This window comes from Cololabis saira, chromosome 6 (genome assembly GCF_033807715.1).
Source record: "Cololabis saira isolate AMF1-May2022 chromosome 6, fColSai1.1, whole genome shotgun sequence".
Lineage (NCBI taxonomy): Eukaryota > Metazoa > Chordata > Actinopteri > Beloniformes > Belonidae > Cololabis > Cololabis saira.
In genome coordinates, this window is record NC_084592.1 from 1,290,821 (window position 1) to 1,314,830 (window position 24,010).

Genomic DNA, 24,010 nt, shown 5'->3' on the forward strand with positions numbered 1-24,010 from the left:
GTCAACTAAACCAGTATGAAGTAGACGCGCTCTGCTCCGGGTTTTACGGCAATTTCGTCCACTAAACCAGTAGGAAGTAGATGGGCTCTGCTCCGGGTTTTACGGTAATTTCGTCAACTAAACCAGTATGAAGTAGACGCGCTCTGCTCCGGGTTTTACGGTAATTTCGTCAACTAAACCAGTATGAAGTAGACGCGCTCTGCTTCGGGTTTTACGGTAATTTCGTCCACTAAACCAGTAGGAAGTAGATGCGCTCTGCTCCGGGTTTTACGGTAATTTCTGCTCCGGGTTTTACGGTAATTTCTGCTCCGGGTTTTACGGTAATTTCTGCTTCGGGGTTTACGGTAATTTCTGCTCCGGGGTTTACGGTAATTCCGTCCACTACACCAGTAGGAAGTAAATCTCTGTTTGCTGAGCCGGTGCAGGCTGTTTGTTTATTTGACAGTTTTGTCTTAAAAACGCAGCAGAGCATCAACATGTTGAAGGCAGTGATTTTAATTGGGGGCCCGCAGAAAGGTGAGAATGAATTGCATCCTCGTTATGTTTGTAAAGCCAACAGTGTGTTGCTAAACTGAAGCTAAGTCGTTAAAAACTGGTCGTGCTGGTTTGTGACTGACGTGGCGTTAAAGAGCTCAGAAAAACAACCAAAGTTTAATACTGAATTCTTTAGCACAACAACACTAACTGATAAGAGCTGTGATATCTACCTCCCTGTTGCCGTTTTTAAATAGACTAATTTTATCAGTAGGCTACTTATCAGAGGTTTCTAATGTTGGAACAAGTTCTCCAGTGTTATTGAATCTCTAATGTTTCGGACGCACTAAAACATCTCGCATACTGTTTTTGCTACTCATTACGGTGGATATATGGGATTTTGGACGCAGCTTATGCTGAGAGTTTGCCTGTGTAACTTGCTGATGCTGCCCAAACTTGTAGTGACTGCAAATAATTTTCCATTTTTGAGCACATATACTTACAGTTTTGTGACTAACAAAGTGATGGGGTTCTCATTCGTTCCAGTGGACGGCAGTAGGTAGCGTCCTTATGATTTAGTTAATTCCAGACTTTAGTGATGCATACAAAAGTTGGCAGTGATAAAGCATACATTTGTGGGTGGTGTTGTGCCAAGGGATTTTTTTATTCTAAAACCTGTGCAGTTTCTAAAAATTTTCGAAAAACACTGTATCGAAGTAGCCTATCTGAGATCTAGGATGTTGGAATGGAAATGAGTCTAGTGAATAAACAATAAAATGTAAGGAAACCAATCTCGTTATGAATTCATCAGGAAGAAATAAAACTTGACCAGATGGATTTGTTTTTTTTTCCTGTTTTTTTTGCTCATATATATATATATATATATATATATATATATATATATATATATATATATATATATATATATATATATATATATATACGGCTCAATGACGTGACGCCTATATTTTCTGAAAAACAGACTTTTTTTTATTCAAAAAAGGTTTAAATGCATTAAAAAAATACCACATATATGAACTACCTGTCCCACATATGGACTCACTGGAGTTTTACAAAAGTTACCGTACTAGTTATTTGGGATTTTGTTTGTTTTAAGCGTCAAAATGTGTGCTGTCGACGTCCCTGACTCCCCCAGTCTGGCCTTCGGCAGGAGGGTCCCCCCTTATGAGCCTGGTCCTGCTCAAGGTTTCTTCCCTCCTAAAGGGGAGTTTTTCCTTGCCACTGTTTGGCTTAAGGCTTTTCTCCCACTATGGGAGTTAATAATTGCTCGGGGGTTTATGTTTATGTTTATGTTCATGTTCATGTTCTGGATCTCTGGAAAGCGTCTAGAGACAACATCTGTTGTATTAGACGCTATATAAATAAAATTGAATTGAATTGAATTGAAAATGTCATGTGGTGCAACCGTCCGACCACGACTCTTGTTTTGAAACTCTAAATGTAAACTCTAAGTTTGATCACTTTAAATGTTTTTAGATCAATCTTCTGCCCTATCTGTCATGATTTCCCAAGTGTCTTGTAGTGTGTAAGATTGCAACACATTTTTATTTATATTTCCATCATAATATACAAACAAAGTTTGACTGATGTCCATTTTATGAAATATCATGTGGCGCGACCATTAAGAAAAACAACCATTTTTGTACAATACTGAAAACTTGTAAAAAAAAAAAAGATGTCAAGGTGTTAAAAAAAAAAAATATATATTTTAATATGACTCATGGTTGCACCACATGACCTTTTTTAAGGCTAGTGCCAATTCATCTTGACAAAAAACTCTGAAATCACTTAGTTTAAAATGTTTATATGAATTTATGTGTACACAACATTCTTAATGTTTGAACTACTGCAATAGATGTTCTTTTTTTATTATTTTAAAATTGATCTGTTGAAAATCCTTATTCGTCATTGAACCATATATATAATTCCAAATAATTTACAGTAAAACAATGTAATTTATATTAGGTAATTATTAAGCTATTCAGTTAAATTCAATTTGTCTCAATCTAGATATTATGGAGTAGTGCTAATTTTGAAAAAAAAAAGTATTTATTTATTTTCGTCATGTGTTTCTGTGCTTTGTTGTTCATCAAAACCCTTTATTTGAAGTTTACACCCGTATATGTTTGACTGGTCTCTATCTGGCCTGTTTAAGACAGCATGCAAAGAGCCTTGCAGTCACAGCTCCATTGTTTACACCCGGGATTTAGGTTTAACACACTTGTATTCTATGTCTATTTTTGCATATTTTGATTTGTTTTTGCCGCTGCTGTAAGAAGGACATTTCATACAAACGGGATAAAAATCTTATCTCATGTTTGCAAGTTCCATTTCTTCCCAGGCACACGGTTCCGGCCTTTGTCATTCGAGGTGCCCAAGCCCTTGTTTCCAGTGGCTGGTGTCCCCATGCTGCAGCACCACATTGAAGCCTGTGCTAAGGTGAGTACTAATATCAATCATTTCATGCAGAGTACTTGTCTGCAGGGGGACCCAACGCTTGTGGGGGTCCCGGTGTAAAATACCTAGCCAAATATGTGTGCACATTGTAAAGCTCATTTTTTTCATTTTTCATTTTATTCTTTATTTCAGTCAAAAAAATAAAACAGATCAATACAAATACAAACACAAATGTTCATAAATTGTGAATGAAAAGGGAGCAGAAAGAAGAAGAATCTTATCTAATCTTCTCCTTTTTCCAAGAAATAAATTCACAAATAACAAATTAAAAATAAAAAAAAACAACCACTAAGTAAATAAAAAATTAAAATAAAATAAAATTACCGCCGTCTATATGTCAATCAAACTTAACTAACATATTTCATTATATTTACTTAACATACCGGCCTTAATTGTTCTTTTGAATGTAATGTTTGATTTGGATTCTTTGTTTTCTTTATTCAGATTGTTCCATAAACTGATTCCTTTCACAGAAACACAACGTTCCATCAATTTAGTCCTGAATCTTGTTTTTTTTTTTAAATCTCTGTTCCTTTTAAGTTAAACTTGCTTTCTCTTGTTTCAAATCTTTTCTGAATGTTGATTGGTAAAGTTTATTTATGAGCTTTAAACATAATTTGCAGAATACTATAGTCTACTAGTTCATGAAATTTCAACAATTTTAACTGAAGGAATAATGGATTTGTTGGATCTCTATATCGTTTTCTACTGATTATTCTCATTGCTCTTTTTTGCTAAATGAAAATTGACTGAATATAAATGTTTTACAGGCATTTCCCCAAACTTCAACACAGTAGGTCAGATATGGAACAATCAGAGTGTTATATAAAATGTACAATGCTTTGTTGTCCAATGAATCCTTTACTTTGTGTAACAGAGCAATTGTTTTTGATATTACTTTTAATATAGCTCCACTGTGGCAACCCTCAATCATGCCAGTGATGTTGCTGAAATGTGATTTCTTTTAGTTGACTCGTACTAATATGCTATGGAAATTAAATTAAATAAATAAATACATCATTAATTAATTAAAATGGGAATGAAACGTATCATTCATTCATTAAATGTGTCATTAATTAATTAAAATTTTAATTAAATATGTCATTAATGGATTTTAATTAAATCAATTAATTAAAATACAATTCGTTTTAAGTACAAAAATATATTTAATTATTTCAGTATTTAATTAATTAATGACACATTTAATTAATGATTTCGTGTTGCTGCGTGTGAATCATGAAATGTCAAACTGTCAGTTTGACAATTTTGGCACTAAAAATCCTCCATAATATGCAGTGGTAGAAAGTACCGTATTTTCTGGACTATAAGCCGCACCTGCATACAAGCCGCATCCGCTCTATTTAAAAAGAAAAGATATGCAAGCCGCAGATATTTATGTTGTTACATTAGATATTTACTACATGTACAGAAGGATTTTGAACTGTAAATGATGTACATGTTTGTACCTAAATAGATCCTTTCCTAACAGTGTCTTTTAACACGGCAGCAACTTTGCTGATTAACAGGACAGAACCAAGAGAAAATAACCGCTATTTATCTATTCATCTGTTTGAAATCTGCTTCTACCTACTTCTATCTGCTAAAGAAGAAGTAGTGTATTCTTCTTTGCATTTATTTTGTCTTAGTTTTGATTCTAATTCTGGTTAGAGCGCCCTGAGCGGTAAAGAAAAATCCACAGAATAGCTGCACCTTTGTATAAGCTGCATGGTTGAAAACCTTTGAAAAAAGTAGCGGCTTATAGTCCAGAAAATATGGTAATTGAGGGAGCACATTCCTTGGCCAAATCAGTGTAAAATGCCCTGTTTTATCATTTTAAAGGGGCTAATCCAAGTAATCAGCAAAAATGTGATGGGTACTACTACCCTTGCTCCACCATTCCAGTGAGGTTTGTAAAATTCACTAACATCTCACCTTGAGCCGTCTTAATTATGTTGAACTAGTGATGCTTTGTTCCTTGGCTTGGGTGTTATTTATCAGATCAGTCCATGCTATCATTTATCTTTTTGTCTTTATGATTAACATTTTTTCATTGCCTAAAATTGACAGTAGCATAATTTTTATAAATTATCCTAACAATCACCCCTTTTCTTTTCTTTTAAACAGGTACCAAATCTGAAGGAGATTTTGCTAATCGGTTTTTATCAGCCAAATGAAGAACTGAACAGATTCCTGTTTAATGCACAGCAGGAGTTCAAAATTTCCATCAGGTAAAAAAGAAAAAAAACTCATCTGAGGTTTAAAAAAAAAAAAAAAAAAAAAATGAAATGCACATGAACAGAAATTGCTTGTACTTTACTGACAATGAAAATGTATTGCAAAGATACCAGGATTAAGCAATACGTCCATATTAAGTGTTCAGAAGACAAACGAACAGGGCTGAACGACATACTTTGGTATATTACTTTGTCAAGAAATAATAGATACCGCTCACAGCTTAATAAAAAAAAAAAAAAGAAATCTGGCAACCTAAAAGCTGATGTATCAATCTCCGGCTTGATATTCTAAACCAATGGTCCTCAACCTTTTTTCAGTGATGTTCCCCCTGTGAAATATTTTTTCAGCCAAGTACTCCCTAACCAGCGCAAAGCACTTTTGGTTGTAAAAGAAAGACCTAAAACAGAGCACTGTGCCATCAGTAACTGATTTATTAAACATAAAAATATTGCTGCTACGCTTCAACCACGACTCCATCGTTGGTCCAAGTGATTGACAGGTGAAGCCAGGTGATTGACAGGTTAGGTGTAACCATCCTGGTGTGGGAGATACTCTGCGGTTTTAGGATAATAATTTGAATAGTCTACTCCTGAAGATAAAATTCATTTTATGAATTTAGACTCCTCAATTATTTATGAAATATTTATTTTTAAAGGATTTTTGCATGGATGCTACTTTTTAGATATACCGTAGATGACCAAATAGTCGCCCGCGCGCAAATACGCGCCTGTGCTCTAATAGCCGCCGGGGGTCCGAGCCCATTTGGCATAATAAACGCCGGTTCAATTAAACGCCCGGGCGACTACCGGTAATAACCTGGTAATAACACTGTTTGCATTGTATTGTGTACGGTATCGTTCATACTGCTCTGATCAGCTCTGTGTGTCGCCGTTAAACAGACAAACTGTCTTTGTATATCAGAGCATGTGAGCGGAGTGAAGCGGCGAGGGGATTCTTTATTATTTTTAATTGTATTTTTTTATATATTAAAATCCCAAAATATCTGTACCGTTTCTGATTGGGTGTGTGCACTGCGAATCATTTTTAGACACAACAAAGAACGCGTACCGCAAAAGTTGTGTCTCGGTGGAGGAACCCGGCGTCCAGCAAAATGAGAAGAGAAAAAAAGAGTTCAGCAGACAGCGCACACACTGAGGCTGATTTATGGTTCCGCGTTACACCAACGCAGAGCCTACGGTGCAGGGTACGCCGTAAGGCTGATTTATGGTTCCGCGTTACAACAACGCAGAGCCTACGGCGTAGGGGACGCGGCGACCCGCCCAATACGTGGAAATGCACTCTTTTTTTTTTGCTATTAAAACATGATTTGTAATGTGAATTTGCAAAACTTAAACTACAAATAATAGTTTTTGACGTAACATCAGAGATTGTGCACGCTCTCTGTGAAAGGCTGAGGCAAATCGGGTCGCAGCTGCTTCAACTGTGATTCCTTCACGAGGAGCGACCAGGATTTCAAACACGCTTGATTTTCTTGCGAGCTCACGATTCGTGATCGGGAGCTCGTCGTGAGGTGTTGTGTTGTGTACAGTGTGTACAATTTTAGTCCCAGTGGTACTATGGTGATCTCATATGTTCTTTGTAAGTATGGTCTGGTGCTGCTCATTGCAAAAATAAATTGTAGCCTGGTGCAAATACCCGCCTGGTTCTTATAAACGCCTGGGGTCCAAGTGGATTTAGCATATTAAACGCCCGGGCTACTAAATGGTCATCTACGGTATGTATATTTTAAAATCTCACGTACCCCCTGTAGTGCCTTCACGTACCCCCAGGGGTACGCGTACCCCCATTTGAGAACCACTGGTCTAAATGTTAGTAAATCAATGCCAAAATGTATTAGGTACACCTGTCCAATTGCTCGTTAACCCAAATTTCTGATCAGCCAATCACATGGCAGCAACTCAATACATGTAGACGTGTAGACATGGTCAAGACGATCAGAATGAGGAGGAAAGGTGATTTAAGTGACCGTGAACGCTGCTTGGTTTTTGGTGCCGTGGTGTTGGTGGTGTGGGCTGGTCTGAGTATTTCAGAAACTGCTACTACTGGGATTTTCACCCACAACCATCTTTACATTAATACGTTTTATGTTTGTGTATTTGTCTTATGTAAAGCACTTTGTGCTGCATTCTATGCATGAAAAGTGCTTTATAAATAAAGTTTGATTTGATTTGAATCATCTCATTGCTAATGAGCATGTGTGGAGATAAGTTAAAGCTATATGTGAACAGATGTGCTTAGAGCTGTTCACTTGTGATCATGAAACTCAGGATGGATGTTAATGGCAGGTTTAAACATGGTGAACATGGCCGGGCTAAAATACTCTGTACATTGTTTAGCTTAGACTTCATTCTCATGTTTACCTGTACAACATTGCTGAATTATGCAAGTACACAATTTTTTTGATTGTGCATCACAGGTATTTGCAGGAGTATGTAGCCCTGGGCACAGGAGGGGGAATCTATCACTTTAGAGACCAGATTGTGGCTGGCAGTCCAGAGGCTTTCTTTGTCCTGAATGCTGATGTCTGTTCAGCGTTTCCTCTCGCAGAGATGCTGAATTTTCAGAAGGAACATGGAGAGCCAAACAGCTTTGTTATCCTTGGGACAACGGTAAGAATTTAGCAGAGGCACAAAGTTCTGTTTTCTACCCTGGAAGTAATAATAATATTGCTTCCCTTTCAGGCAAACAGGAAGCAGTCCTTGAATTATGGCTGTATTGTGGAAAAGGAGGACACAAATGAGGTATTTAACCTTCATCCCATTGCTTTCCTAGTCACTTACTGTTTTTGTAATTTGAAATGATTCTTTGTGCAGGTCCTACATTATGTAGAAAAGCCAAGCACATTTGTGAGTGACATCATCAACTGTGGCATATACCTCTTTAACCCAGAGATCTTCCAGCACATCGGAACTGTCTTTCAGAAGAATCAGCAGGACATGTTGCTGTAAGTAATGGCTCTTTGTTGGAGTATCTGCTTGGGAATACATGTGCATACCATTTCTTCATTTCCTTTCTTCATTTGTTGTCTTCTGTCTTTTTTTCTTCCTTTTCCTACATGCCATGTTTTCTGTTTCATTAAACTTTCATCAGATATCCATATGATGGGTAAGTTGGTATATTTCCATTGCATTGTGTGGTTATAGAGCATTTAGTTTAAACACTGGGATTAGTGCTGGGGGAGTCTCCCCCAGCCCCGACAGGAGACTGTCAATTATGTGCATGGATTTTGATTGTGTTGTTTTAGTGGGTGATTTTAACATTCATGTTGATAATCCCAAAGATGGGTGTGCTAAGGAACTTTTAAATATTCTGGATAATTTGAGACTTTCCCAGCATGTCACAGATTCAACGCATTACCGAGGACATGTTTTAGATTTAATTATTTCCAAAGGTCTTAATATCTGTTTTAGTTTATTTGTTATTTACTGTCTAATTATGTCTTGCCGCCTGAAAAATGACTGCTTTGACCAGGCATCAGATTCTTCCGCGGATCCGCGGAATTCCGCGGATTTTGGTCTCAGCAAAAAACTTCCGCGGTTTCCGCGGAACGGGGGAGAAAAAAAAAAAAAAAAAGTAGGGTTACGGCGTAGGTTCTGCGTCGATTTAACGCAGTACCATAAATCAGCCTTCACAGACAGACAGCCAGGACGCGGCAGCAGCAGAAATGAAGAGGAGCCGGCAGCTCAGTTTAAAATACATTTTTGCAGCGGGACAAAAAAGCAGCAGCACTGCTGTGTTGCAGGTAGGCTGTGCAGAGATGAGTATGGGCTTGCCACCCGCCCCTTGAAATACGGAATTGTTACGTAATTGGGAATTAAAAGTTGCGTTCCGTATTGAACCAATACGGAACCCCTTTGCGCTCCGTTGCCTAGTTAAGCCTCAGTTATGGTTCCGCGTTAAATCGACGCAGAGCCATCGCCGTAGAGTACGCGGCGACCCGCAATGTACGGCGTAGGTTCTGCGTTGGTCTGACGCGGAACCATAAATCAGCCTTTACCTCTCACTGCTGCTAACTGCACCGACACACGCGACTTTAAACAAAAAAAAGTCAAGTCAAGATGTCTCCAGAGGCTCCAGACACCCCACATCGTCCTAAAAGAGGAAACAGAGGTCTCCTGGAGGTGTGTCAGACAGCATGCTGCAGGAACCTTCACAAACGTAATATAACGTCCCAGAGGAGCCAGGCATCTGTTGCACAGTTCCTCATACCTGAAACATCCCCTGAGCTTGATATGGTGTGATACGGGACATTTATTATGCTCTTATTTATTGGTCATAATATACAGGTGAAGGTCAGAAAATTTTAATATATTGCTAAACTTAATTAGTTTCAGTAAATTCAACTAAAGGTGAAAAAAATATATTATTTCCCACTACATGCAAAGTGAGATATTTCAAGCCTTTATTTGTTATAATTTTAATGATTATGGCCCACAGCTTATGAAAACCCCAAATAAAAATCTCAAAAAATGTGAATATTTTATGAAATCAATAAAGAATTGAATAATCAAAATTATAACAAATAATTCAGTGGAGCTCCTCATCACTGAACTTTGAGCAGATCTGTTCGGAGTTCCACACCACAGTTCTGAAAGACAAGGAGCTGCTTGTCTTTTGTCGTTTTGTCATTTAATTTAGGTGTGAAAGGGGGATTCTGGCCATTGTAGAAGTTTAAGATATAATTATCTTGATTTCAAGATTTATTCATGCATTCAATTTCAATTCAATTTTATTTATATAGCGTCTAATACAACAGAGTTGTCTCTAGACGCTTTACAGAGACCCATACCCAGAACATGACCCCCGAGCAGTTATTACATAAACAATGGCAGGTAAAAACTCCCCTTTAGGAGGGAAGAAACCTTGAGCAGGACCAGGCTCATCAGGGGGGACCCTCCTGCCGAGGGCCAGACTGGTGGGTCAGGGACGGCAACAGCACAGCAGGCAGGTGGAAGCAGCAACGGGATGACCGGGGGTGGGGACCGCAGGCCAGCACGCAGCTCCCGAAGCTCCGGCCGAATCAGCAAGTCCCAGGTTGGGGTGCAGGGTCAGGAAAAGACTTGTGCTCCGTAATGCAAGCTACAAGCCACCCACGACCACCTGCAGGACAAAAGAGAGAAAAGGGAGGAGAAGGGGGGGCCAGCAACGGGATGACCAGGGGTGGGGACCGCAGGCCAGCACGCAGCTCCCGAAGCTCCGGCCCAATCAGCAAGTCCCAGGTTGGGGTGCAGGGTCGGGGAAAGACTTGTGCTCCGTAATGCAAGCTACAAGCCACCCACGACCACCTGCAGGTTCCGGTGTCCGGCAAAGGATGCTGCAACATGGACAAAAGAGAGAAAAGGGAGGAGAAGGGGGGGCCAGCACAAGAAACTACAGGAGCGACTCTGACACACTAAAGTTTACACTACCTAGAGATTTACCAACACCAGCTAGAGGTTTACTAAACACTAACTATAGGCTTTACTAAACAGAAATGTTTTAAGTTTAGTTTTAAAGGTGGAGGTGGTGTCAGCCCCCTTAACCCAGATTGGAAGTTGGTTCCATAGTAGTGGTGCCTGATAGCAGAACGCCCGCCCCCCAAATCTACATTTAGATACTCTAGGAACTACGAGTAAACCTGCACTCTGAGAACGGAGAGCTCTGACAGGAACATAAGGCACTATCAGGTCTTGCAAATAATGCGGAGCTAAGCCGTTTTGGGCTTTATACGCAAGTAATAAAATTTTAAATTGGATTCTGAATTTTACGGGTAACCAATGGAGCGACGCTAACACTGGAGAGACGTGGTCTCTCCTGCTGATTCCTGTCAGCACTCGTGCTGCTGCATTCTGGATCAGCTGGAGCCTATTCAGCAAATTACTTGGACATCCTGCTAACAACACATTACAGTAATCTAGTCTAGAAGATACAAACGCATGAACTAGTTTTTCTTCATCACTCTGCGAGAGGATTTTCCTAATCTTTGCAATATTACGATGGAAAAAGGCTATTTTACAAACCTGATTGACATATGGTTTAAACGACAAATCCTGATCGAAAATAACACCAAGGTTTCTCACAGTTACACTGGAAGCCATCGCAACACCATCTAATCCCTTCCTAAGATGCTCTGGACCAAGAATGATAACCTCTGTTTTATCTGAATTTAGAAGCAAGAAATTTCTGGACATCCAGTCCTTGATGTCCCTAAGACATGCCTGAAGTTTAACTAACGGTTCTGTTTCATCCGGCTTCATAGACAAGTAGAGCTGCGTATCATCAGCATAACAATGAAAGTGTATGCCGTGATTCTGGATTATACTTCTCAATGGCTGCATGTATAAACTGAACAAGATTGGCCCTAGCACTGAACCCTGCGGAACACCATAACAGACCCTTGACTGTTCTGAAGAAACCTCATGTACATGAACAAACTGGAACCTGTCAGATAGATATGATTTAAACCAACATGCATGAAGAATTACCCATGATGATGAATGCGTGTTATGTTATCAAAATGCATCATTCTTTGCAAAAATTCAGATTTTTTGTGTGTATTCTTGCATTTATAAAAGATGTGATTATGGAGCTTTGAGACCACCAGAATGCACCATTTTGAGTCTATTTTTCAAAATTTTCCGGAGGAGCATGCCCCCCGACCCCCCTAGAGGGTTCGGGCGCGTTGCGCCCTCACTCGTCCGCGTCGAAAATTTTCCTCTTTTTTTAGGACAAGCCATTCTGATGCCTGTTTGACACTGCAAGCCTAATCAGAGGCACCGCTTGCCAACTGGCATGCCAGGCAAATGCTTGGGGCCCCAGGCCAGAAAGGGGCCCCCGATAGCCGACCAACTTTGAATCGCAAAAATTTGTAATTCAAAGGGGAGAACTTGCAATGACAGTGGTCGGCTTGCAGAAAGCTCCCTTAAAGAGAGGGCTACCTTTTTCTCTTGCTGTCTTACATAAACAAACTCGATGAAACGGGTTTAGCAAAAAAATCTGTCAGTAAGTAATGAAGGCAAAAAAAAACAACAGGTGGAGCAAAAAAAGCATCAAGAAAGTGGTAAATGTGGGAGGGGAGTTGCTGCTTCTCTTTGTGTGTGTTATTCACTTGTTGCTGTGCCAGTTGGAACGTGTGTATTGTGTAGTGTGGCTATGTTGGTTTTTCTGGAGGATATAGTTAACTCTGGGGAAAGCCGAGTCCACCTGGAATGCACCTGAATGGCGCTGTAAAAAGGAGTAGGGTTTTAACACATCTCAAAAGAATACAGGCAGACATAGTGTTTCTTTAGAACAGTGTTTCCCAATCCTGGTCCTTGGGCCCCTCTGCCCTCCATGTTCTAGATGTTTTCCGGCTTCAACACACCAGAAATCCAGATTCTGATACATAATCCCTGCTTCCAGTTTAAATCTCGGGGGCAGCATTATTAGGGCCAATCCTAATACACCCCCTACTTTCTACCACTACCCCTAAAAAAGAAGCCACAGATTTTAGGTCACTTGAAATCTTCCCAAGGCCCTGTCCCAATACTCCCACTACCCCTACTTTTCAGCACCACCCCTAAAGGTAGCATGCTACATAACTGTGTGGTTTACGTTCGGGTACGTAAGCGACTGCGTAGTTACGTTTGCACATACGTCACACCATATCAGGAAGCCCAGAGCCAAAAGTTGTTTTAATTTCATCTGTAGCGCTGTTAATATGCCAATTTATTAAGTTTTAATATTTTTTCAGGCGTAAAAGTAACCGTTAAGATCCCCAACCTGGGCTCAGTTTATCCAAATAACGCCTGTTAAGAAATTTGAGAAGAGCCGCCGGCCAGGAGCAGCAGCAGCTCACGGCCGGGTCGACCTGCCGTCGTCCCGGGGGAGAAACCTGCAGCTCCGTGGAATATTACCGCTAAATCATTTAGGAAGATAAATGTTGGTTTAATAGATTAAATCTAACAGTTGTAGCTACGCCTGTTAAGAAATTTCGAAAAAAATCAGAAAATTTTGAGATGAGAACTGCCTGCCGGCTCAGGAGCTGATTTATGGTTCCGCGTTATCGACGCAGAGCCTACGGCGTAGGGTACGGCGTAGGGTACGGCGTAGGGTACGGCGTAGGGTACGGCGTAGGGTACGGCGTAGGGTACGCCGCGCGTCGCCGCATAACCTACGCCGTAGGCTCTGCGTTGGTGTAACGCGGAACCATAAATCAGCCTTTATTCTGGCGAGGTTTGAAAAAGACTTCAACAACGGGCAAACGAGTGATTATGTACATTCACTGAGTGAATATTATGAAAGTAAAATATATATTTCTCGCTAGAAATGTAATCAAAACGCATTTTTATGCAGAAACTAACTTAAAAATATTGATTTTATTCACTAAAAAATAAGAAATGTCCGCCATGTTTTTTTTTGATTCAGTCCGCAAATGACGACGAAAAGCATTCTGGGAAATTTTTCTGGCCCTAGTTCAGCTAGTGAGCATTGGAAAACCCTCGATCCGTAGGGACAGATTCATAGCCACTACCCCTCGTTTTCTCCACTACCACTAGGTGAAAAGAGGAATTGGGACACCACTACCCTCACGGGAACCTGCAAAATGTAGGGGTAGGGATGAAAAGTAGGGGTAGGGGGAGTATTGGGACAGGGCCTTAATCTCGGGGGCAGCATTATTACTAGGCAAGTCAACTCCTATTGTTGCTTCTCATTCTTTTCTGACACACAAGGCTGGTTTGTGATTGTAGAAGGAAAGTTATATAATGTCCTCCTGGTCTTAGTGTATATATGTTCCCAATTTTGATGATGCTCAATTGAAAACATTTTTTATTTTTAATATCACTGTAGTCTTCAACTGTGCACTGTGGTCTTTGAATTCACATCATGTTATTATCGGGGGAGACTTCTATTGCATATTAAACCCAAAGCTAGACAGATCTTTCCAAACTACCCGGTGGCCTTGTAAGGCAGCAGGGAGTAATACATCTTTTCTTGAGAATTTTGGTGTTGGTAAACTTTTGCCGTTCAAAAATTCAAAATCCAAATATTCGCCACTTCTTTTTCTTTTCCCCATGTCCACCAATAGTACTAAAACTATACTATACTACTATAAAACCATTGTCTCATGTCAAACACTGTGAATACGATGCAACCCTAATCCCAGCATAAATCCACAGCTGCCACCTGCTGATTTCATATTCTGTTGCTGACTGATAATGCTTTTGTTGAATTCATCTCTACCCAGATGGAGCAGTTTGTTTCCATTAATGACAATGGGGAGGTCTCAAAGGGGACGCTCTAGGAAGCTCTTAAAGCCTATACCTGCGGGCTAGGGGTATAACGGTACATGTATTTGTATTGAACCGTTCGGTATAGCGTGTTCGGTTTGGAACGGAGGCGTACCGAACGAGTTTCCACACGAACATATTAAGTAGAGGGCCGCACGTTGTGGAGCAGAGCGCTGCTGCAGCTTCACATAGGCAGTTGCGCTCACACCGAGAAAGTATTAAGATTAAAGAAAAAAGCACTAACTAATGAAGAACTAAAGAGCTAAGCACATAATTGTGACAAGTCCACTGTTTCCCCTACCATTGTTTAGGCCTGGCGGGGCCGCCAGGCCAACGAGACCCCCCGCCAGGCCTAAAAAAAAAAAAACAATGATCATTCACGTTTATGAGCGCCTCTGCAGCGCTGTTCGGCAACGTGAGTCAACCTGCTTCGTTGCCTAGTAAAGCCTGAATTATGGTTCGGCGTTAAATCGACGTAGAGCCTACGCCGTAGGGTACGCAGCGACGTGCACTGTACAGCTGCTCGCTGCATACCCTACGCCGTAGGATCTGCGTTGGTGTAACGCGGCACCATAAATCAGCCTTAACGATGCGAGTACCGCTGCTGAGAGCACAGGCATATTATTATACATTATGGGATGTATAGAGTTTGTAGCCAGCCAACTATGGCGCCGGCCAAAAAAACAAAAAATATTGCGGGCGACAGACAACATTATATAAAGAAATCTTTCTGCCAGGTACGTGTGTTTGTGTTTGCATGTGACGCTGCAGGGAAGCATGAAGGAAAAAACCGCCCGACGACACACCATGCGTCCGCGGGGTCCTAGCGCAAAAAAATCATTCAGATGTTCAAAACTGCATACGCTATAATCCACGCACATTTGAACTTCACAACCAATGTTAAATTGAATGCTGATGAGAAGTGCCACAGTCCACCCTGTCACCTCCATCAAGTAGACCAATTCCAATAGGACTACTAGGAAAGGCTGCATTTCCTGTGAAAATGCAGGACTGAATACTGTGATGCTGAATGAAAGCTGAATAAGAGCTAAACATTGCTGAAAAAAACTGAACTGAAGAAAATCAATGAAATTACTAAACATTAGGCAAAAATCTGAAGAAAATGGCAAAACATAGCTGAAATATTTGAAAACTTTTGAGATGGAAGAGGAGATATTTATTAGTTGTATCTTACCTGGCCAAATATACATGTGTTTTGCATCTTACAACACGCAGAGGATGTTTGGAATAGACCTTGGAATATAATGGGGGAAATCTTCAAATCCTTGAAAAACTATCATCTCTTTCTTACCCTACTACTTCAGCATACTTTCAGCTACAGACACCATTCAAACTTTAAACTTACTCACAAGACTTTAAATTATTACCAAATGATTCACCGTTTTGAAATCATTTATAGTTTTTGAAATGATAGCATTTAAAGTTAAGGGAAATTCAGCGTTTACAGTGGATTTCAGTAGTGGAATCATTTATAATGGAGGAAAACATCAGTGTCCATACACACGCTGGTTACCATGGCAACAGGTCCTCCCTTCTCTGTTCTATAAATACATCCACTGGCAGTGTAGGTGCTGTGATTGACAGTTGGAGCTCACATATACTTTTTAATGTGATAAATGTTCTTGAGGAGACTTCTAATAGGCTTAACTAATCCTCCTCTCGTCAGCTGATCTTCTCTTCAGCCGCGTTTTGTTTCGAGGCCAAATTCTTTGCTTCAGCTCATCTTTCTGTCTTCAGCTAATCTTCTTCTTTTCAAATTTTTCTCCTATCTTCTGCTACCGTATTTTGCGGACCATTAGGCACACACCGCATTATAAGGTGCTATGTCTATGAACGGGTCTATTTTCATACATAACGCACCGGGTTATAAGGTGCATGATAAAATATATATTAATCGAAACAAAACAGTCTGGTAAGTCAAACTTTATTCAACTCATTCACAATAACTCAGAATATCGATCAGTTGTAACTAAAACAGAAAAATATGCTCACATTTTAAATCATTCGTCTTCCACAAATTCACAAATAAAAGGTGGCGGAGGTTAGTGGCATGTTCTACTGCAATGTGGTTGATGTCATTTGTTGCTCTGGTCCATTTCCTTATGGTGGGTGCAACATATTTATTGATATATTTAAGAACATCTAACCTCTTCATTCTGAAGTTGAATGGCTATTCCTGTCACCTGTCTCTTCAGTCCTAATTCTATAGCCAAACCGCTCACAGAGCTGGAATTCTGTGTGCAGTTTCCAAGTCCAAGTTTTGGAACTGAACATTATTTATTTAACCAAGTTAGTCCCATTGTGATCTTTTTTAGAAGGGAGACCTGGCCAACAGGGCAGCATTATAGTTACATTAGAAGGATATTTAAAGCAGCACAATGTAACTTTCAGCTTTTCTGAGTTTGGCGGCATCTTTTGGACAAAAGCGGTAGTGTTTTACCAGAAAGAACAAGACGTTTCCCATGAGCACCAGCGCGTACTGCCGGAAAACTCCTGTCCCGTCGCGTGCATTTGTTTTGAGAGAAGACGGGACGCTTTTCTGTTTCACCAAGTGAACAGACGGAACGCAAAAAAAAAGATGTTAAACTGCTGGAAAGGAACTGGAATTTACCGGGATACCTTAAACAAGGGAGCCAGGGAGCGGTATATGGAGAAAATAATTATTATTAACGGTTTGGATCCATATGAAATCCCTACTAAAGAATGAAGCTCCTCGTCGGAGCTGCACTCTTTAGAAGGATTTACTGCTGCAGTTCTGCACAACCCACGTCTTACTACCTTGTTTAGGAGTGTTTGGCAGCTGCTTTGGTAAATGTTTGACTCGCCATGTGTTTCAATAAATTAGTATAATAGTACAACATACAGTACATGTTTTGTATTACTCTTACTTTTCTTTTCTTTTTTTTTTGACTGCTATATTATGCTGAAGAGGCTCCGAGGCGTGAGCAATATTTTTTTTTCCTCGTGAGATTATTTTTTTCCTCTGCAGCTACAAATCAAATAGTTAATATTTTTTCCTCAACAAAATTAATCGCACCGCAGAGAGCTGGCCAACAACTGCGTTTAGCTGGAGAAGTGGGGAATAAAACCTGTTTGAATGATCCGACCCCGGTCTGTGAGTGTTTGTTTGTGGTTTAATAAACCCGTGTTTTGATCCGACACCCATCTGTGAGTGTTTGTTTGTTTTCTGAGGAACGTTATGTTTGGTCGGACTCATTACAGCCGCGATCCAACCGAGCCGACGACTCTTTTACTCTTTTACTTTGTTATCAGATACTTGGCCGGCCTCCGTGGTTCTGCCTCCGAGCAGGGAAGCAGTGAAAAGTGAAACCATTAGCGATCTTTTCCCCACGTCTGTTATGTGGAGCTGCTGCAGCCACAACACAGCAACGGGTTACCAGCTTCTGCGGAGCTGCGCTCCAAGTCCCGCCCATTTTCGTCTCTACTACGAATCGGGAAGGAGGGGGAAGTGACGTATGCCGTAAAGCAGTCAAAGCCGTAAAAATGTGTAGTTTTTTAGTGTGGCAGCGTTCCTCCCATGCTCCTCAAAGTTACATAGTGCCGTGAAGGCGATACAGACCCCCCCCCCCAGACCATGACAGAGGTTCATTAAACCTGTTGGAAGTTGATGTACCATCACAATGACTCTGGAAATATGATATTAAGGTGGAAAAGTTACGTAGTGTCGCTTTAAAACACATGACATTGACTTAACTCACATAAAACACTTCCAGACAGACGGCAATGATTCCAGCAAAGCTTTGAACTCATTCAGTGGATCAGCTGAAGTTCAGATTGTAATTTATTCCAAGCATTGGGGGTTGAAAATGTATACTTTGGTGATGACAAATTGCAGAATAAATGTATATATAAAAATATGCCCAGGCTTCTCACCCACTCAGGGGCTGAATTGAGGCCCTAAGCGATATGTTATTTGGAGGCCCCCCGGCCCCAGGCCCTCACCCCACCCCCATCCCCAATGTGTCATTGGTACAAAATGGCCGTATAACACGCCATTTAACTTGACAACCGTTATCAATAATATCAAATGTACGGTATAGGGCTGAACGATTTTAATAAAAAATCTAATTGCGATTTTTCTGGCAGATATTGCAATTTCGATTTCATTAACGATTTTCTTCAAATCAAGCTTCAGTGCAATATTTACCATGTACAGTAGGGGTGTAACGATACACTAATCTCACGATACGGTACACGATATTGAGGTCACGATAACAATACGATACGATATTATAGCAGTATTTTTTTAACAACTTTGAATGAGGAACATATGACTGGAAAAAATGGTCTTTTATTTGAAAGACACAAAATACAAAACAATGCTGTGTGTTTGCCCTATTGTTACAGTTTGTAATGCTTTATAACTGTTTAAGTTTTAAAGAGAAAGCCAGGCCAACCATTTTCCACAAACTGAACTAAAAGTAAATGTCAGGTTTGCATTATGCATCTTCAGTTTCATACAAGTACAAATATTTTGCCACAAACTGAATAGTTTCTCTCATGTATGATTTGACTTTTTTCTTTCTAATTTAACAACTAAAATTAAATGAATAAATAAAAGTAAATAAATACATACAATTTTACATCATAAAAAAGATTGATTCATGCTCACCTTATAAGTGTAAGAGGAGATTTATTTTTGTTAAGAAGTTTATTTTGGTAATTCAGGGTTCATTATTTTATAAATATATTCTTTATATTCTGATGTAAATCAGGGACTATAATGACACTAGTCAGTTTATCTGTAGTGATTAGTCTGTTTTAGATTGGGCGGAGTGACACAGCACTAGGTGCTGTGTTGATGTTCTAAAATCCTACACTGTTGAGGGACATTAAAGTACACTGGAACTCAGCAGAAGTTGCCCGCGTGTTTATCCTACTCACGACCCGAAAAAGGTTTAATTTAATAAGGTAAGGCTTAACTCTACACCAGCCTTACATAAGTAAAAGTTCAGAGCTCAAAACGGGACCACAAAACGGGACTAGTTTCTTCTGAGCGGAGTAAGATTTTGGTCCGCTGGTCGAGGTGCGGTCGCGGTCGCGGTCGGATGTGCGTTTCTAGTCAACACAATAGATTCATATTAATAACCCAATATCGTGATACACTTTATATATATAATATAACTGCGCTTCTGGTCCAGCTGAAGCCATTGCAGAAATCAAGGAGCAGGTGGAGCAGGATTGGATTTATACTGATTGGTTAGCGTGACCTGTCCACGTGCAGCATGCCGCTTCTGAAGGCTGATTTATGGTTCCGCGTTACACCAACGCAGAGCCTACGGCGTAGGCTGCGCTTATTGACACAACAGATCCTGGGTCAGTCAGGAGTACTACGAAAAACCGCAGCTTTGGCGACCACATGATCGCGTTGTCTGAAATCGCAATTTCGGTCAGAAAACGATAAATCGTTCAGCCCTAGTACGGTTTGTATACTAAGGATGCCCCGATACCGATACTGGTATCGGTATCAGGGCCGATACTGCCCTCATATACTCGTACTCGCAAAAATTCTCCGATACCAGGCACCGATACTTCATTGTTGTTGTAGTTACTGGTTAGCTCCTCTAGGGGGAGATGTTGAGCCGCCCCGCCACTCCCCGGCTCAGTCTGCAGCCTGGCTGAGCAGCAGCAGCAGAGCTGCAAACTTATAGATCATGGAGCAACTACAAACACTTACAGAATACATACTAAACATTAGGGGTGTAACAATATATCGTGCCACGAAATTTCGCGATACAAAAACGTCACGATACGTGTCGTGGAGGTGACAACCTGTATCGCGATATTGGGTTATTAATATTAATCTATTGTGTTGACTAGTAACGCGCATCTGACCATGATCCGACCGCGGCTGCAGCCGCGCGGACCAAAATCTTACTCCGCTCAGAAAGTAGTCCCGTTTTGCGGCCCTGTTTTGAGCTCTGAACCTTTACTTATGTAAGTCTGGTGTAGAGTTAAGCCTTACCTTATTAAATTAAACCTTTTTGGGGTCGTGAGTAGGATAAACACGGGACAACTTCTGCGTGAGTTTGCGTGTACTTCAATGTCCGCTCAACAGCGTAGGATTTCAGAACATCAACACAGCACCTAGTGCTGTATCACTCCGCCCAATCTAAAACATACTAACAACTGATATACTGACTAGTGTAATTATAGTCCCTGATTTACAGAATATAAAGAATATATTTATAAAATAATGAACCCTGAATTACCAAAATAACCTTCTTAACAAAAATAAATCTCCTCTTACACTTATAAGGTGAGCATGAATCAATCTTTTTTATGATGTAAAATTGTATGTATTTATTTACTTGTATTTATTTATTCAATTTTAGTTGTTAAATTTCTGGAAAAGAAAAAAGTCAAATCATACATGAGAGAAACTATTCAGTTTGTGTATGAAGTTGTATGAAACTGAAGATGCATAATGCAAACCTGACATTTACTTTTAGTTCAGTTTGTGGAAAATGGTTGGCCTGGCTTTCTCTTTAAAACACTTATAAAGCATTACAAACTGAAACAATAGGGCAAACGCACAGCATTGTTTTGTATTATGTGTCTTTCAAATAAAAGACAATTTTTTCCAGTCATATATTCCTCTATCAAGGTTGTTAAAAAATACTGCTATAATATCGTATCGTATCGTTATCGTGACCTCAATATCGTGTATCGTACCGTATCGTGAGATTAGTGTATCGTTACACCCCTACTAAACATTGTTACTGTAATAAATAACAGTATTTGATGCTCCAGGATTCGAATGTGCACTTGTTTACATAACAAATGTGGCTATGAAGAAGATAAGTCAAATTAACGTATGCCTAAGCCTCTTAGATGTTTTGTGCACTGACTGAACATATAAAGGTAAAGTGGTTAGCACAAACGTTACACCGCTACGAAACAATGGCGGAGTTCTTGTTCCAGCCAGAGTTAGTTGTTAGTGGTTTCACGCATCAAAGGCCAACCTATGCAAATTGCATTTTGGTTCCGTAACAACGGGAGCAGAATCTTATTGTCTCGTAGATCCACATCACACTGGACGGCTCATCCGGGCGGCTGTACAGACACTGCAGAATTTGGTTGCTTTCCTCCTTCTCTGAGTTGGCAGGCTGAGGGGAGACCACTTTATACATGTTAAAGCAAGAAAAAACCTGTTTTTCATAATAGGTCCCCTTTAAACTTCTTAACAACATAAATTGATATAAAACTATAACCAATATGTTATATATTGGCTGGAATTATAGCTTATATCTGACCAACTGGTCAGGTGACCACTCTTTTTCAACAGAGATGAATGCAGAGGGCGTTAACAAGGCGTTCAATAAACTTTCAAAACACAATTCTCCAGTCTAGACGGAGATTTCTATCTAATGATTGGTGGTGTCATTTGAACGACATGTTGAAATCTCCCCTTCTGCAGCTCTGCAAGAGCCTGCCTGCACGCGCAGCAATCTGATTGGTCAGATGTCGAGTGCTGCCAATCATTGCGCGGCCAAATTAGACGTCTTTTTTTCCCTCCTGCGCCTCCTGGTGGCGCATATGCGCATCCATTGCGCTTATGCGCTACCGTGCAAATGCGTCTCCTTTTGCACATGTGGCCCCCATTGGAAGATGAAGCCCTACCTACGCACAGCTCTGTCCTGCGTTGAGGGGAGGGCCGGGGCCCGGCACAGCTCTGTCCTGCGTTTGGGGGAGGGCCGGGGCCCGGCACAGCTCTGTCCTGCGTTGAGGGGAGGGCCGGGGCCCGGGGCCCGGCACAGCTCTGTCCTGCGTTGAGGGGAGGGCCGGGACCCGGCACAGCTCTGTCCTGCGTAGGGGAGGGCCGGGGCCCGGCACAGCTCTGTCCTGCGTTTAGGGGAGGGCCGGGGCCCGGCACAGCTCTGTCCTCTGGCCACCAAATTTAAAAATTATATACAAGATCTTGCTTCTTCTTTTCATAATTTCTTTTGTGTTAATTCCGATATTCATTCTTATGCCACAAGGCACAAAGATGATTTTAATTTACCGTTTTGTAGAACATGTAAACATCAATCTTTCATCACTTGTGGAATTCACTCAATAAATCTCTTAAATCATCACCATCCTTGCCAATATTAAAAAAAAAACATTTAAAGAACTTTCTTATTGTTTCATCTTTGTAGTGTTTATTATTTAATCTGAGTTACATTTTTTTTTTGTGTTTTTTTTGTTTTTTTTTACTCCCCCTTGTGTAGCTTTTGTTTAGTTTTTTATTCATATATGGAAATGATTCTATATAAACCACCAGGCTTCTTCCTTTCCTTGCATGTTATTTCAATGTTTTTTCATTTATGGTTCAATTTGTCTTATATTGCTAAATAAATAAACTAAACTAAACCACCTGCAGGAACCAATAGCACTTAGGTGACCCAATTCCTGATAGCCATTACTTTTTCTTTCAAAATTATTTAAATTTATTAACCACTCTTGATTTGCTCCTGTATTCACCAAATTAAAGGCTGCACCCTCTTTCTGGTGGAGGCTTGCAGAGATAGGTGCTGTTCTGACTTTGCTCGTGTGCCACAACGTAAACTAAACGGTTACAAAGTAAATATCTAAGTAAGTTTGAGTGTGAACACGCCAGCCCTCCCCAAGTCTCAGCAGGAATGCTTCTATACACGTCTATAGGTGCACACAATTCAGTCAGTCAAGTATATACAGCACCAACAATATGTGCAATGATTAAATTTTTTATTTTTTCTCATTTAAATCCCAACTCTCTCATGGATTATGTTAAAGTATAACTCTTTTTGTAGAGAATTTTAAGTGAATTAATGAGGTTTGCAGCTTAATGTCACAGTGTGTCTCTTACAGAGAAGACTCGATCAATGGCTGGCACCGAGCGGAGGCCATCGGGCTGGAGCAGGACGTCTTCACCAACCTGGCAGGACAGGGAAAGCTCTACGTTTACAAGACGTCCAGTTTCTGGAGCCAGATTAAATCTGCAGGGTGAGTGAAACGCACAGACAAGCTCATCTCAGGTGGCAGGTGACATCTGGGTAGCATCTTGAATGTTTTATCCTTCATACACTTCTTATAATCAAACGTGTCTTAATGCGTTAATTAAAAGAAATGTAATATATCCATTACTATCTCAATTTAAAAGGTGTTTTTTTTGTGTATTTGTTTTTTTTGGGTTTTATCACAGGTCAGCCATTTATGCGAGTCGATTGTACCTGAACCAGTACCACACCACTCACTCTGAGAGACTGGCCACAAACACGGAGAGAGGGCCCAGAATAAGTGGTATAGTTTATAAGCCCGATATAGTACTGCTCTTTTCTCCTTTTGACCAGAACAAGGCTGTTCACACACACTTTCCTTTTCTCAAGGTAATGTTTATATACATCCCACGGCCAATATTGATCCCACTGCTACGGTAAGAGCTCTTCCATGTTGTGTTAATAAAACAAAAAAAAACAGCCCCACAACTTTGTGTAAAATATCTTTTATTCAATCAGGAATAAATAGCGTAAATATATTCTTTTATTCAG

The 24,010-nt window shown here is 40.3% G+C and overlaps 1 protein-coding gene across 2 annotated transcripts in view; it reads left to right on the plus strand.

The window, feature by feature from the left end:
• Window positions 1-386: 386 nt before the first annotated feature.
• Window positions 387-24,010, plus strand: part of gmppaa (GDP-mannose pyrophosphorylase Aa) — a 33,265-nt gene continuing 9,641 nt past the window's right edge. Inside the window, exons 1-10 of one of the 2 annotated variants that reach the window (XM_061723022.1) lie at window positions 387-516; window positions 2,837-2,934; window positions 5,077-5,180; window positions 7,625-7,817; window positions 7,890-7,949; window positions 8,022-8,152; window positions 8,299-8,313; window positions 23,331-23,465; window positions 23,665-23,762; window positions 23,849-23,895. In XM_061723022.1, the coding sequence (XP_061579006.1) occupies window positions 477-516; window positions 2,837-2,934; window positions 5,077-5,180; window positions 7,625-7,817; window positions 7,890-7,949; window positions 8,022-8,152; window positions 8,299-8,313; window positions 23,331-23,465; window positions 23,665-23,762; window positions 23,849-23,895 (921 nt within the window). In that variant the 5' untranslated portion in view covers window positions 387-476. The remainder of the gene's footprint in view (window positions 517-2,836; window positions 2,935-5,076; window positions 5,181-7,624; window positions 7,818-7,889; window positions 7,950-8,021; window positions 8,153-8,298; window positions 8,314-23,330; window positions 23,466-23,664; window positions 23,763-23,848; window positions 23,896-24,010) is intronic. The other variant, XM_061723023.1, reaches the window with a different exon arrangement.